General features: G+C 38.6%; 1 protein-coding gene across 25 annotated transcripts in view; it reads right to left on the bottom strand.

Moving 5' to 3' along the window:
- Positions 1 to 13,405, bottom strand: part of MICAL3 (microtubule associated monooxygenase, calponin and LIM domain containing 3) — a 186,433-nt gene that overhangs the window by 81,986 nt on the left and 91,042 nt on the right. For 18 of the 25 annotated variants that reach the window (XR_009964379.1, XM_062616638.1, XM_062616645.1 and 15 more), the window contains exons 10-18: positions 12,805 to 12,931; positions 12,220 to 12,313; positions 10,928 to 11,075; positions 9,530 to 9,726; positions 8,515 to 8,627; positions 7,951 to 8,013; positions 7,072 to 7,245; positions 5,933 to 6,025; positions 836 to 931 (exon numbers count right to left, since the gene is read on the bottom strand). Coding sequence is in view for 23 of the 25 variants with exons in the window: in XM_062616638.1 (XP_062472622.1) it covers positions 836 to 931; positions 5,933 to 6,025; positions 7,072 to 7,245; positions 7,951 to 8,013; positions 8,515 to 8,627; positions 9,530 to 9,726; positions 10,928 to 11,075; positions 12,220 to 12,313; positions 12,805 to 12,931 (1,105 nt within the window). In the remaining 2 variants the exon portion in view is untranslated. Of the gene's footprint in view, positions 1 to 835; positions 932 to 5,932; positions 6,026 to 7,071; positions 7,246 to 7,950; positions 8,014 to 8,513; positions 8,628 to 9,529; positions 9,727 to 10,927; positions 11,076 to 12,219; positions 12,314 to 12,804; positions 12,932 to 13,405 lie in introns of those variants that run through there. The other 7 variants (XM_062616641.1, XM_062616637.1, XM_062616647.1 and 4 more) reach the window with 3 other exon arrangements.

A 13,405-nucleotide genomic window follows, 5' to 3' on the forward strand; every position in this document is an offset into this window, starting at 1 on the left:
ATAGGCATACTAGTGTTCAGCAAAGAAACATTTTCCACCTACAGGGAAATTTATTCGTACAATCCTTACTTAAAGTTATGAACTGCAGCTTTTTATCACCTCAAGATTAGTTCAGGATTGACCAGGGAGGAGTGCAATTTTATTACTGCAGTAGGAAAATTAAACAAAAAAGTTTAGAAAAGGATGCAACTCAAAGAAGCATGATGACTATGTACAAGACAAATATTGAAGGATTTCAGGTAAGGTTTAACTGGAAGGACAACAAATGCATCTGCACAAACATCTGGATGCACATACATACATTTGAATAGAACAGCTCTCCAAATTCAAATTCAGACTGAGTGAACACAAACTCTTATGAGACAAAGGTCTAGGTATGGGGGAAACAGAAGCACCACAGTGGACATATGCAGGGCACAATGCTCAAAAAAGGCACTTCACATAAGTAATCCTAAAAGAGTTTCATGGATACAAGGGCAAATTTTCAGTCACACCTATTTAAAGACTGGAGAAGGAGAAAAGTTGCATTTTCTTTCCCTCCAACCATTTAACTTCTTTTTTTCTGCTACTCACAACTGAGAAAGGCTACTGTAGTTATAAATTACTCTACGGTAAAACCCTAAAGTCTTCAGTGGACTGGAGAGTGGAGACTCTCCATGCTTCTGGTCAGCTAATGCTAACCTATGTTTCTAACCTAAGAGGCTGAAGATGCCCTATCACCATCTGAAAAAAGAACACTGGAAATTCATTTGTAAATGGGATATCTGGTAACTGATCTAGTCACTTGTACAAGCAGTAATGAAGAGAGAGGGACAGAGCATGCAGAGGGAATCACCTGCTGCCTGGGATACGGTGGAGAGGAAGGTGGAGTGGAAGAAGAGAGCATGATGACTTTTTTGGGGCAGGTCCGAGAACATTCTTTACGCCTCATCTTTTTTTAAAACAGAAAAAGAAAACAAAAAATTCATAATAATGGTAGAAAAGTTAACATTATCATTGGCTTTGTTGAGACAGGCCAGAACGCATGGACAGACAGACTGCAATCTTAAGCTCACACGTCACAAATGACCTAAAGACATTTTATCTGAAGCTGAAAGACTTAAGTTTTCACCCATAACCACACAATCATGTGTCCATTTGACAGATTCTACTGGCAGCCAGTGAACAGTTTCTTACATCAATCATCAATTAAACCAACAGTTTCTGACTCAAGATCTTACAACGAGTGGAAGGTACAACTTGGATTTCTCCATACCACATCTGGACTGCTCTTTGCTTCATGAAAAGTTACTTATTACTGTGCCTCACAATGGTATTAAACCACCTCAGGCAAGTTAAACTCTACTGCATTCTAACAGAACAGAAATAGAGCTGGTTTATAGCCAAAATGTAGCCACATCTAATAGTCTGAACATTATACAATGCACACACTGTCATGTGTGTCCTCATTTTAATGTGCTAGGAATAGAGACCTAGAAAGGCATATTTTCTATGTACAGTCTTTTCTCCACCACTTCTTGATATTAATGCATCTTCTGTCTGTTCATTAATGCCCTTACAGCTAAGCTGACACTAGCATCTGTTTGGGTGTTCTCTTCCCTTTCAGAAGAGAAAAATCAACTCTTAATTTCAAACAGATGCTACAAGCAGCTTAAACTAAAGCACACAACTTTGCACTGAAGCAGATGAGGAACATTTACATGCTGTTTCAAAAGGCTCCACTGTGAAGCCACTGATGTCTAGCTGAAAGAGTGGTAACACTTTCAACCACTACAGCTGTTCATGGATTTTCATCTCACAATGTCCAAGTCTGCACTTCAAATTTCAAAACTTTCACAAACTCATGTATTTTTTTCCATGGCAGATCTCAGAATACAACATTGTATAGGCATATGAAGTTCAGTCCTCCAGTAGGATGCATTTCTCAGCATGCAAACACAAAGATGGCTATAGAAAAGAGAAAAAAAAAAAATCACAGATTTTAATAAAAGATTAAGAAGGGAAAGCAGTATTTGCAGAAATCACTGGTGGTGTACGTTCTCTTCTGTTGAGACTTCAGCTCCTGCTGGCTGTGGTCACCTCAGTCATTGCATATCTTTGAAAAATACAGTTCCAACAGAGTTACTGCTGCACTTTTATCACACTTCAGGGAACTATCTCAAAAGAACAAGCATCAGATCTCTAGAGGCAGAAAAGATATGCACCAAAAGACATGTGATCCCCATCTTGTAAGCATCTACGTACATATCCGTGATTTAAGCTTGCTGGTGTTAGAAGACCTATGAGACTATAGCAGAAAATGCTGAAGGCCATACAGAGAGAGGATGGAAAGCCAGGACAAAATGTCATTTAAAAGGCCCACTTCCCGTACCATACCCAAACATTCAAATTCTCTTCTGGATAGACCATATGGCTTTCCAATGGCTGAGGTACTCTCTCCCAAAATGGCTTGGAAAGCAACAGAACACACCAAGATGTTTTTATACAAGTAGGCATTCATGTGAGGAGATTAACCACCACACCATGAAACACAATGCAGGGTTTTTTTTAGCAGATATTGCAATCACACAAATTACACACATTTTCACTGTGCACATACACTTAACAGTACTTTCATGCATTACTAGCTGCTGCTGAAGTGCTCATAACAGCATGAAACCAATTTTGCCAATACAGAACAACATTTCCAAAGTGCAGCTTAATAAAGCAAATTTTGTAATCCGATTCAAGAGGAAAATGCAGGCCACACAGTATGCTGCAAGCCACAGATTTGTGAGGTTTTCAACTTGCTTGATCTTTTGAAGGTTCTCCCTTTCTGAGAGAAAGAGCATTAGAGGTCTTGCAATGAAAGTAAAAACTGTTTCAGAACAGATTCTGCCAGGACTTCACTCTTTCTAGGAATTCTGTCTTAGCAAGCCACCTCTACAACAAACATTTTGCCTTACAAGCTCATTGCAACTGCTGGCCTCATAATTTTTAACTCCAGGGCAAAGCAAGATTCTAGATCTAAACTGAAAAGTAAGTACAGCTAAGGAATTCCATCTGACAGACACTGGCAGGCAATAGCCCTAGGCAGATGTAATTTTTCCATCAAAACCGAGGGTCCAACCCATACCACATCCTTTGCAACTGTGTGGTTTCCCTCCTGCAATCACTCTTATGCTTTTACAGTATACCTTCCTCTTCCACACAGTTTTCAAGATGCAGGAAGGACCAAACCTATCAGCCACAAGATGTGAAATTGCCCTTCTCCCAGCTGAGGATCTCAACTTAATTCTGCCTACTGGCAAGAACATTAGGCAACCTGTGGTTTCCCCTCCAATAACACATCACCACTTTGTTCCCTTAGGAACTGCTTTGCTCCTCTTCAAAGGACTCCCACAGAATGTATTTGCTATGTGATATATCTTATGCACAGTCACTGACAGAAGTTTTTGCTCATAACTCTCATACCACACAAGAGAACCCTTTCCCATAGCTTCATGAACACCTCTTTTGAGCTGTCCCCCTAAATTGTCAGGAGCAATACTACTCCTTTATAACATCTCCAGTAACATGCACTGGTAGGCAGCGCCAACTCCACTGTTGAAAATCTGTGGCCCAGGAAATAGCTTTGTAGCTAGAGTGCCCAATGTCATTGTAGAAAGCCAATTCAGAACTGTAGAAAGGTACAGTCTCACAGCTACCAGATTCTGCATGCCTAAGCAACCAGAATGAGGAATCACAGCAGCCTCAGCCTGATGAAGCACTGCTTCAACAACTTCCTGCAAGATGGATTTCTGTACAAATTTGGCAAAGCTGACTGATCGGCTCAAGTCTGAGCCAGATCTCTGATCTGTTGAGAATAAATGGTTCTATATACACCCATGGCTTTTGAATGAAGACAACTGATGTTCTTCACTTCAGCAGGCAAGTAATAAGGAACCTTCAGAATAGGGACTGTGTCAATTGTTTCTTTGATCCTACTGCATCCTGCAGACTTTGAATCCTGGAAACCCAATTTTGTTCTTCTCCATTTCAGTTATTCAATGAAGAGCACTGCAAATCCAGCAAGAAACCTGGACTGAAAAACCAATCATCTTCTGTTCATGCAGTAAAGCTTAACAAGGAAAGATCATCTCCATGTGTAATCCTGAGAGGGAAACCATCCACACAAGGCAATCACTGTCAGCGTTGAATAAAATAATTTAAGTCCTTGAAAGTACCACTGTTACAAAAAGATTTTCCTCAGATCTGCCCTACATTGCTGCCTATATGGATATTCTACCAATGTAGAGGGACATCCACTACCACCACCCCACTTTTTTTTAATTGTGTAATTCAGGTATAAGCAAAGAACAAACACAAGAACAAACCGCTCTTTGGTGAGGAGAAAATCCTCATCGTAAGAGCAGGAAACAAAAGGTTGTCCATTTTTTTTTGATCTATCACAAAAGGATGACAGTGAGAACTTGTGTTTCACCATAAAGACTAATTATAAAGCTGTCACAAAGTTTCAGCAGCAGATTCAAACAGAAAACTCAAGGCTGCAGGGTTATGATCTTTTCCAAGTGCTAAAATACAAAACTTCATCTTTCTTAGCTGGGAAAGACAACCAACACAATCCAGTTTTCCTTTTTTTGTGGGGAAAGATTAGCAATGGTCATCAACTGACTTAATACTGTACAGCCATATTATGTTCTTCTGTATCAGATCTTTGGGTACTCCCCCTTTACGTAGGAAGTATTCTTAAAAGACAAAATTTGCATTAATCATGGAAGATGTGCATCCATCTGAAAGTGCTCATCCACCTATAAAGAAGATTTTCATATGACAGAAGAGCAAATACTGAGTCAGGAAACCTAACCATAATGCTGTCATTTTTAAGACTCTCTTGACAGTCCAACTGACAACAATTCTTCTGGCTTGGGTTTTCCTCCTTGGAAATAAAACTTCCAGATCATGGTAACAAGTCATGACATGCAGAATTGTTGAATGCTTCAAACATGAATATCACCATGAATCCTTAACCATACAGAACAGTGAATTTCCAAACTAGTGTCACCTTCTCCCTCTTGACTCCAAAGTTTGCTCTGATTAAACTGCAACCAGAAAGAAGCAGATTTTTCTCCAAATTATGGCTGCCAGAAAAGTACTTCTCAGGACTCTCAAAAGCAAGAGGAGGCCATTTGCACAGGGAAACAGTCGAAGCAGAGTAAGCCAATGAGGTAAGTATCCCTATCTGCCTGAAAAAACTGTCCGTCACAAGCCTTAGCTGCTGAAAGTGCACGGCTGAAATAAAAACACTGGCTATGACAATAGGCCAAAACAAGAGAGAGAATAAAATCTGATACCTGATGATTTTTCTGCTAGTCTGAAACCCTCTGTGGCAGCAAACCTAAAATTTCCTTAATTTACAGCAATAGAGGCATCTGCAATGCAATGTATGTGAGAAGTTGGCAAGGAAAGTTACATTTGTCAAAGAGAAAGGGGAACCACAGTGAAGTCTTCTGTAACTGTAGAACACAAGATTTGACATGTGAACAGCAAACCTAATAACCAATTTTCCTATTTATATCAAGGAAAAGCTTTAATATCATAGGTGACATGAGACCTTTTACCTTATTGGTTGTTATAATAGCTTACGTTTCAAATATAAGAAAACACAGAAAAATCTAGATATTTTACAGGCAAGTTTTCTGCTAAAACATCCACTGAAACCCTAAGGAAGCTGGAACTATGAGAAGAGGGCAGGGAAAATTTTCCTAAGTGCTTTTGAAATATTAAGCCATGCACCATTACCGAAGAGTGATGTTGATCTTATTAACCAAAAGCTAAATTATTTTAAATAAGACTCACAAAAGGTGCTGGAGAAAGACTGGTTTAAAAACAGGACAGTGATAGCTGGTGTTGGGTGCAGGCAATGTGTAGTATTCATAATCGGTTTCTTTACCTGTTTCCACTGGGGTATGGGAGCAAGACGGCCCTGCTCTCGTCTGCTGGATGGCTGGTTGTGAACACGTTCTTGATAAGGCAGGACAGGTTGCTGCATGCAGGTTGTAGGGAAAATGGGACCAAGGAGGAAAGATAAAACAGTAAAGGAAACTCAAAAAAGCCAAAGGAGTGGGATACAGAGTAAGACAGACAAACATTAAAGAAAAAAAAAGGGTAGGGGAGAATTTATTTAGCAACTAAAATATTAAGAAAAAAAGCAAAAATGGGAAACCACACATATTTTTGTTCCTTCTCTTTATCTTTGTTGTTTCTTCAAATCAGCCTGGTTATTCCAGCCATATGTAGTAGCTCAGAAACATCCAATTGATAAAGAGTAGGAGAAGCACCACCATTCTACGGTTGTGTTGTATTGCTAACACTGATGTGCAGTGTAGCACAGACATACTTGACCGAGCTTTAAAGTAGCAAGGTCAGGTCCCACGCAGTCTGGCCATGGCAGCACAGAGCCTGGCACAAGCTATGAAGACAAACCAAGCAGCAGAGCAAGAACTCAGGTCTTCAAACCATACTGAGCCTTATACGGCTGACACTGCACTGCTGGCAGTAGCTTGAAGTGACTCAATCTAACTTTGAAGATAACTATCCTGCAGTTGCAATAGTCAAGATACCATCCTGAATAACCAGCAGTTATCCAGAAGCATCACTTCGAATTACAGAAATATCCTGATTGCAAAGAATCTCCCAGGCATTTACCTGCTGCATTTACATGCACATGCAAAACTTAACCACAGTTCACAAGAACAAACAGATGTAACATGGCATGACGAAGTTCACATCAAATTAAATGATCATTCTTAAACACTGGAAGTGGAATGTTTCTAGAAAGCTTTTAAATGGCAATAGTAGTTATAAAAGAAACCTAACTGCTTGTGAAAAAACTTACATAAGACAGGCAATAACAGAGAAATAGACTTATAAGGAAGTTCTTCTCCAGACCATACTCCTAAATTTTATCTTTTTCTTTTTTGAGAAAGCTTCACGCTTCCCTAGGAAAGCCTTTGAAGCAGAGAAGTGCCACTAGCATCCAGTCTCAAGGAATGCATCTTATTATTCATTATTTTCCTCCTCAATTCCTACCTGTCTTCGTAAGCTTGAGGACTGCACTGGTGCATTCTCCTCAAACTTGGCCAGTAGCTGGGTTGCCATAGACTTGACTTTGTTCTGATTCCCAATGGCAGCGTCAATTCTCCTCTCCGTCAGGGCGCTCACCAGTGTGGGCCTTTCTTCTCTGTAGCTTCGTGGTATGTCCTCCTAACAATCAGTGGTATCAAAAGATATAACCAGATCACCATTTCCTCTCTATGTGGAAAACAAATCTATTAGTCTGCACTTGAAAGCTCACATTTCCGTTTCTTTTGGCATGTCATCAAAAGTTCTGTTAAAATTTCCTTACCTTTTCAACCTTATTTGATACACTTACCAACCAAAGAGAACACAGCTGAAACACTCTCATGAATCCCTTGACATAAAGCAAAGGCATATCTCTAAACCTTTGGTGACATCTCAAAACACTAAATTTTAACTCATTTATAGCTATTTGGCTATAAACATTTCAACTAAAGGACTGACTTATGGGGCATACTAGACATATTTGCTTTTCGCACTAACCATGGCTAAAGTTTAAATATGAATGAAGCTTCTCTCTGTACTGCTTTACTTTACTAAATGAAAGGTTTATTCTTGGTGTCCTCTCATCAAACCAAAATAAACTGCAGTAAAAACAGAATATGAAGGAACTGCAACATTTCAGTTGTTATGTACTATTCTTTCATAAGCATCAGTCAAATATTTACACTACAGATATGACAAAGCATAACAGCTGAAGAATTAAATTTTATTAAAAAAAAAAAATCTTATATAAACCCTGTCTGGAGATACAAAATGAAAGGACTGAAGTAGGAAAAAGAACCTACCATATGTTCTCTTCCCTGACACCTTCTTCATTGTAATACTTACATCCTCAGATTGGCTGGTTTTTCTCCTCTTTCCTGCACCATCCAGTTCTTTTTCTTTTTTGTCCTGAAAATGGAAAAAGAAATAAGCAAACACCAAAGATAAAGACTCTTATACCTTTCTAGCCTGAGACAAATGTCATCAATATGCTTAAATAAGCTTTTCAATACAACTGATTAATTCTCTGGGCTCATTCTCCATTTGTTTCAGAATAGGGTTTTATCCTGATCTGCATTAAGAGATTCTTACCTTAAAACTGTACGTTCTTCAACGCTTTCAACTAATTGGGAACTGAGTAACAAGTTATGTTCCAACACAAAATATATTCCCAAATACCATAATAAGGCTGGGATTTTAAGACTGAAACATACCACTAATTAAGAATACATACTACAGATGTGATTCTGCAGTTAAAAATGTTGTGTGCTGCAACATACCAAAAGCTGATGAACACGTGGCCTCTTGTAAACACACAGTAAATACACACTTATACGTGCACTTCTGATACCACTTACTTGGACAGCAGCCTAATAGACACAAGTGGTATCAAGACTGTGGTACGGTTACCTTTGGAGTGCGTTTTCGAGAGATGCTTTGTCCCAGTTTACTGAGAAAAGAGATAGGCGATTTGGTACTGGCAATTAGGGCAGCTTTTTCTTCTGCATTCAAGTCCAGACTATCTGTTAGCAAAAAAAGGCAGGACAAGGGAATGCCAAAAATTCTTTTCTGTGGTGCTATTATTAAATACACAACTGAAGGACTTGCTGATTATCTTTTTTAACATACCACTTTTCACAGATTCTTAGTACAAAATTATTTTAATGCCCAGAATTACAACCCTTCTCAGGTTGAAAAGCTACTCTGCTTTTTTGTTTTGCCAAAATCAATTCTTCTTTCAGGGTTTATAACCATCCAGAAGAAACACTATGTTTGTTTACCCTATTTACTTTCATATTTAAAGAGCATCATGATCATCAGTATTCTTACAAAGAGTTCAGTTTTGGAAATAGTACCTGATACATATTATATTTTTAAAAGGCTATTAAAAACATTTTTTCCCCCACCAGAATTACATACTTTGAATTAAGATCATCAATAGTAAAGCTGTGAAACATTATTAATATTTAAAAGTAGGCCATACTGATTTGTGTCAGGCAATTACATTTTTCTGTTCTGATCAAAGACCTTTCATTTCTCATTGGCCTGAAGTTAGTCTCACCATTCACGGATGGTAAAGAGGTATGAAACTTAGCCAGTGTTTTGAAATTACCTATTAAGCACCTACTAGCAAGGCATCTCACATAAGCTAAGACAGATGAAGCCCTAAGAACAGCAAAAAAGCAGAAAAGTTATCTAATATTGCTGAAGCAAGTTTAGAACTTTTGAGGATGTTCTTTGTATTAACTCTTTTTTCTCCTCCTGATGCTGCTAACATCATATTTATTAGCACCTCTAAGAAGTCAACTTCTTGTAATGTAAAATTAGTGACTAGTATGACCTCATGCAGAAGCAGCATGATAACTGAAGCACACATGTTCACCCTGAAGCCATCTTTGAATCTGACATGCCTCAAGCTCCTTACCACTGGAGGGGATGGTGTCTTTAAACATCTCATAGAACTGTGTGAGGTACATCACCATCGAGAGTTTATCTGGCTCTCCAACAGATGCCATTTCCTTTCCAGTCATAATGGGACATATTCCAAACTCTTTTTCAGCAATGTCAAAGGCCAGCTGGTTATTCTTCTCCACATTGTGCTCATCCAGAGAATCAAAGTCTCTGCAAAGGACAGAAAAAGGGTATGCACTGAATCAAGTAGAAACCAGACCTCTAAAAGAATTTGGGGATCCATTTCCTTTCTCCCCCGCCCCCCCCCGATCTCTCAAATTTATCTGCCAGCAATCTTTCTGTATTGCAGAATTGATGCTACTTAATTGTGGTGAACTTTGGCTCAAATTAATTCTTTCTTCATTTTTTGTTCCTTCTCCAAACCCAGGTTTTTCTTCTTAAAGACCTTATTAGCCTCTGAAATACACCTTCACTTCTTCCTTTAATGGAAACCTGTAGCATTTTCCCCTGCATTAAATCTTTTGTGTGCTTGGAACAAATATAAGTCTTCACTTTTATCCCCCTTTTTTCTTGATAGATCCATATTTTCAATCTGCTGGCTTTTCCCAAAACTTGTAGAACTGCATAAAAACTATATAAAAAGCTACAGCTTGTAGAGAGTTACATAAATAAGTTTAAAAGCTACCTGAGCTCTCCGCAAGCTATATAGCTACTAAAAGAATAGCTCACGTTAACTCAAGTAAACCAATAGAGAAGTAATTCAGTGCACATGGAAGGCAATAACCACATCCTTTTTCAACATGCTTTATACTGGATTATGTGTTTAAATACAGCTCTAGTGCTTACTTTTTCTACTGTCCTCTTGGGAAATTGAAGCCATTTCAGACTTTAATTAAAGTACCGGAGTCTTTGCTACTGTTACTTCTTCCAGCCAGTGTTTTCCCATTCTAGAATCTGGGCACTGTTTTACCCCATGTATCATGGAAGAGGATTCCTCTCATTTACCCAATACCAGCATGCTAGCATACAAACAGTAGCAATATCTTTCTAGCCTGTGGGTCACTACTCCCAAAACCAGCAGCAGCTCATAGTTTCACAAGAAACTATGAACTATACCTAACTTCACAGAGGAAAAAGCTGTCAGTCAGTAATGCTTTCCAGTCAATATCAATTTGAAGCTTAATTCTGCCTAATCATCCAGAAGGGAAAACGGTAACACATTTATCTTGATATTCACCATCCTATTATGACCTTCCACTCTGCTGGTGAGTCACATTAGTTTCTGTCAAGCCTAAGTGAATTCATTTCCATCTATTTCTCCATGTATTGCCTCAGTCTCCATACAATTACTTCTAAATATCACTAACGTTCTGCCCTTCCCAGTTATTCAAAACAGACAGTTACTACTCACATTAAGTCTGGACGGTATCTGTGGATAATGGCACACAAAGCTAGGCCACTTTTCCATGACATTGTGAGATCTGTCACATTAACACCAGCATATCCATCAGTCTGCCTCTGGCACCAACTGAGCAATTTACTAGAGCGAGCTACAGACTCTGTAAAAATAAATCAATCACATTTTAAAGTAGAAATGCACAATGTCTTTTCCAGGAATTCTAAATACAACAAGCCCCACTAATCAATAAATAAAACCTTCATGCAAACAATCTCATCTACAATAGGCAACACAGGACAGAATTCTAAGTTTTTTAAAAGACTGTATTTATATTCATTTTAGATCCAAGAAAATTTTTAATTTGCTAAAAACTACCTAAGCTATAACTTGCCAGGCTTTTCACCCTAGTCCTTGTTACAGAGCCCCAGGAATTATAAAGCAGTCGCAAAGGCTTATTAAATATGATCAAAAGTATATACAGTAGCACAATGCTCTCTAAAGCCCAGATATATTATTTCTAATGGAAGAACTACAAATGTACTTCTGCAACTTTTTCTTTTCTCTTGAAAGCTTTCCTTTAAAAGCACTGACCTGTTTTGACCTTGCCCTACTGCAAGATCTGATGAGATTACAGCCTAAAGGGATGCAATTGCAGGGCAAAGAACAAATCAAAAGACTACACAGCTATTCAGCAGTGAAAGGGAGGCTTAGAAGCAAAGCACTATTCTGAGAGTCCCCAAACACTATCTGGGCATCCAAAGGCAAGGTATGCAGAAGAAAAAGTTCAACATAGCCTTCAGGGTACAGGACAAGTAGACAGATACTGAAATGCTTATCACAAGACATCTAACTTTCAGAATAATGCAAGCAAAGTGAGCTTCATTTGGTTAAGCTAAGAGATGAGATTGAGGAAAGCATGAATATGAAAGACTGCATGAGAAACACCTTCTATAATGTTTGTAAGAATTCTGAGTTTCCTGTTAGAGTGAATTCAAGGTAGGCTTTTGCACTCTAAGTAAGGACATTGTTATAGGATAAAGGAGGTGAAAAGAAATACTTGTATAAGCAAATATGCTTAGAAATTTAACCACATTATTAAGCAAGGGAAATTAGATAAACAAAATATATTTACACGTTTGTGGAAACTTGAAAGATTGTAAAACCAGAATGTTGATGAAACAACTGCTGGATACAATTTCTAAAATGAAAGAGCCTGGTTAAATAATACCCTACAGCCCTGCTGCTCTATGGTTGCTGCACTGATCCAGCTCCAGAATACCAAAAGGAACAGTAGCTATGCCTACCATTTCGAGTCAGCTTTGGTGTCCTGGAGTTTACAAAGTTCTCTATTTCCAGGTGAATGTCTTTCAAGTCTCCTGTATTATACAAGTGGCGTACCTAAAATGTCAGAAATAATTAAAAATTACCAATATGCCATGCACCCAAGGTTCATACAGAAAGAGCTAGAGAACAAGGAGCCATCCCAAAGGAGGAAGACAATTATTATGCAACAGAAATCTCCAGTCCAAGAACCCCAGAATAACAACGATCAGCTCATCAGTGTTGAACAGTCTAGCTGACTGCTGAACAGTGGATACAATTGCAATGACAGACTGCTATACTAGATTATCACCAAAAAATGCACATGCACACAAACTCAAATGTATCATTACAGCATGGTTAAAGCTTTCAAAATCAAGAATTCCTAAAACAGGACTTGTTTGTACTAAGTACAGAGGCCTACTCTTGACTGACAGATCCGCTTTTCACTGACTTCACGTTACACTGCAATGTCAGGTCACTATCTGCTTTCAAAACATTAGTACAGCTTTACTGAAGCAAAGACACCACAGATTACAAGCATTCAGAAACACCATTCATCCAGTTACCTGCTGGGGCCGCAAGAAGTTGACGTTGATATTGGGATACCGTGTGGCAGGATCAATGCTGTAATGGCTGAAGTTTTTACTCACATTCTCAGGCGTGGTCTGAGGCAGTAGCCTATAAATGCTTTCCCTTGGGAAAACAAGATTAAAGGGAAAAAAATATTTTGGTTTTGCCTTGATTGGTTTGGTTCAGGTTTTGTGGTGGTTTTGGTTGTTTGTGTTTGGTTTTGCTTTGTTTGGGGGAGGTCTGTGTTTTTTGTTTTAAGACATGAATCACTACTAACACTGCTAAGTGAATTCTGGAGATATAACCATTCAGATCAGAAATCCAATCACTTCAGACACTGATAGCTAAAGATTCCATATATTAAGATCTGCAATTTAATACAACTCCAGAAATCAAAAGGGGGGAAGAAAACAATACATTAAAAGCGTAAGCTGAAAGGGTTCCCCAGTACGATAAGAACATTTAGACACTGAAGCAACTCAAGAAGACAGCCACCAAGGGGACTAGAGCATTTTCCCTGTGAGGAGAGGCCAAGGGAGCTTGGTTTGTTCAGCATGCAGAAGAGAAGGTTCAGGGAAGATCTTAATGCTGTCTCTT

This window comes from Pezoporus occidentalis, unplaced genomic scaffold (assembly GCF_034315485.1).
Source record: "Pezoporus occidentalis ecotype Australia unplaced genomic scaffold, CSIRO_AGI_Poc_V1 ctg19, whole genome shotgun sequence".
Classification (NCBI taxonomy): Eukaryota; Metazoa; Chordata; class Aves; order Psittaciformes; family Psittacidae; genus Pezoporus; species Pezoporus occidentalis.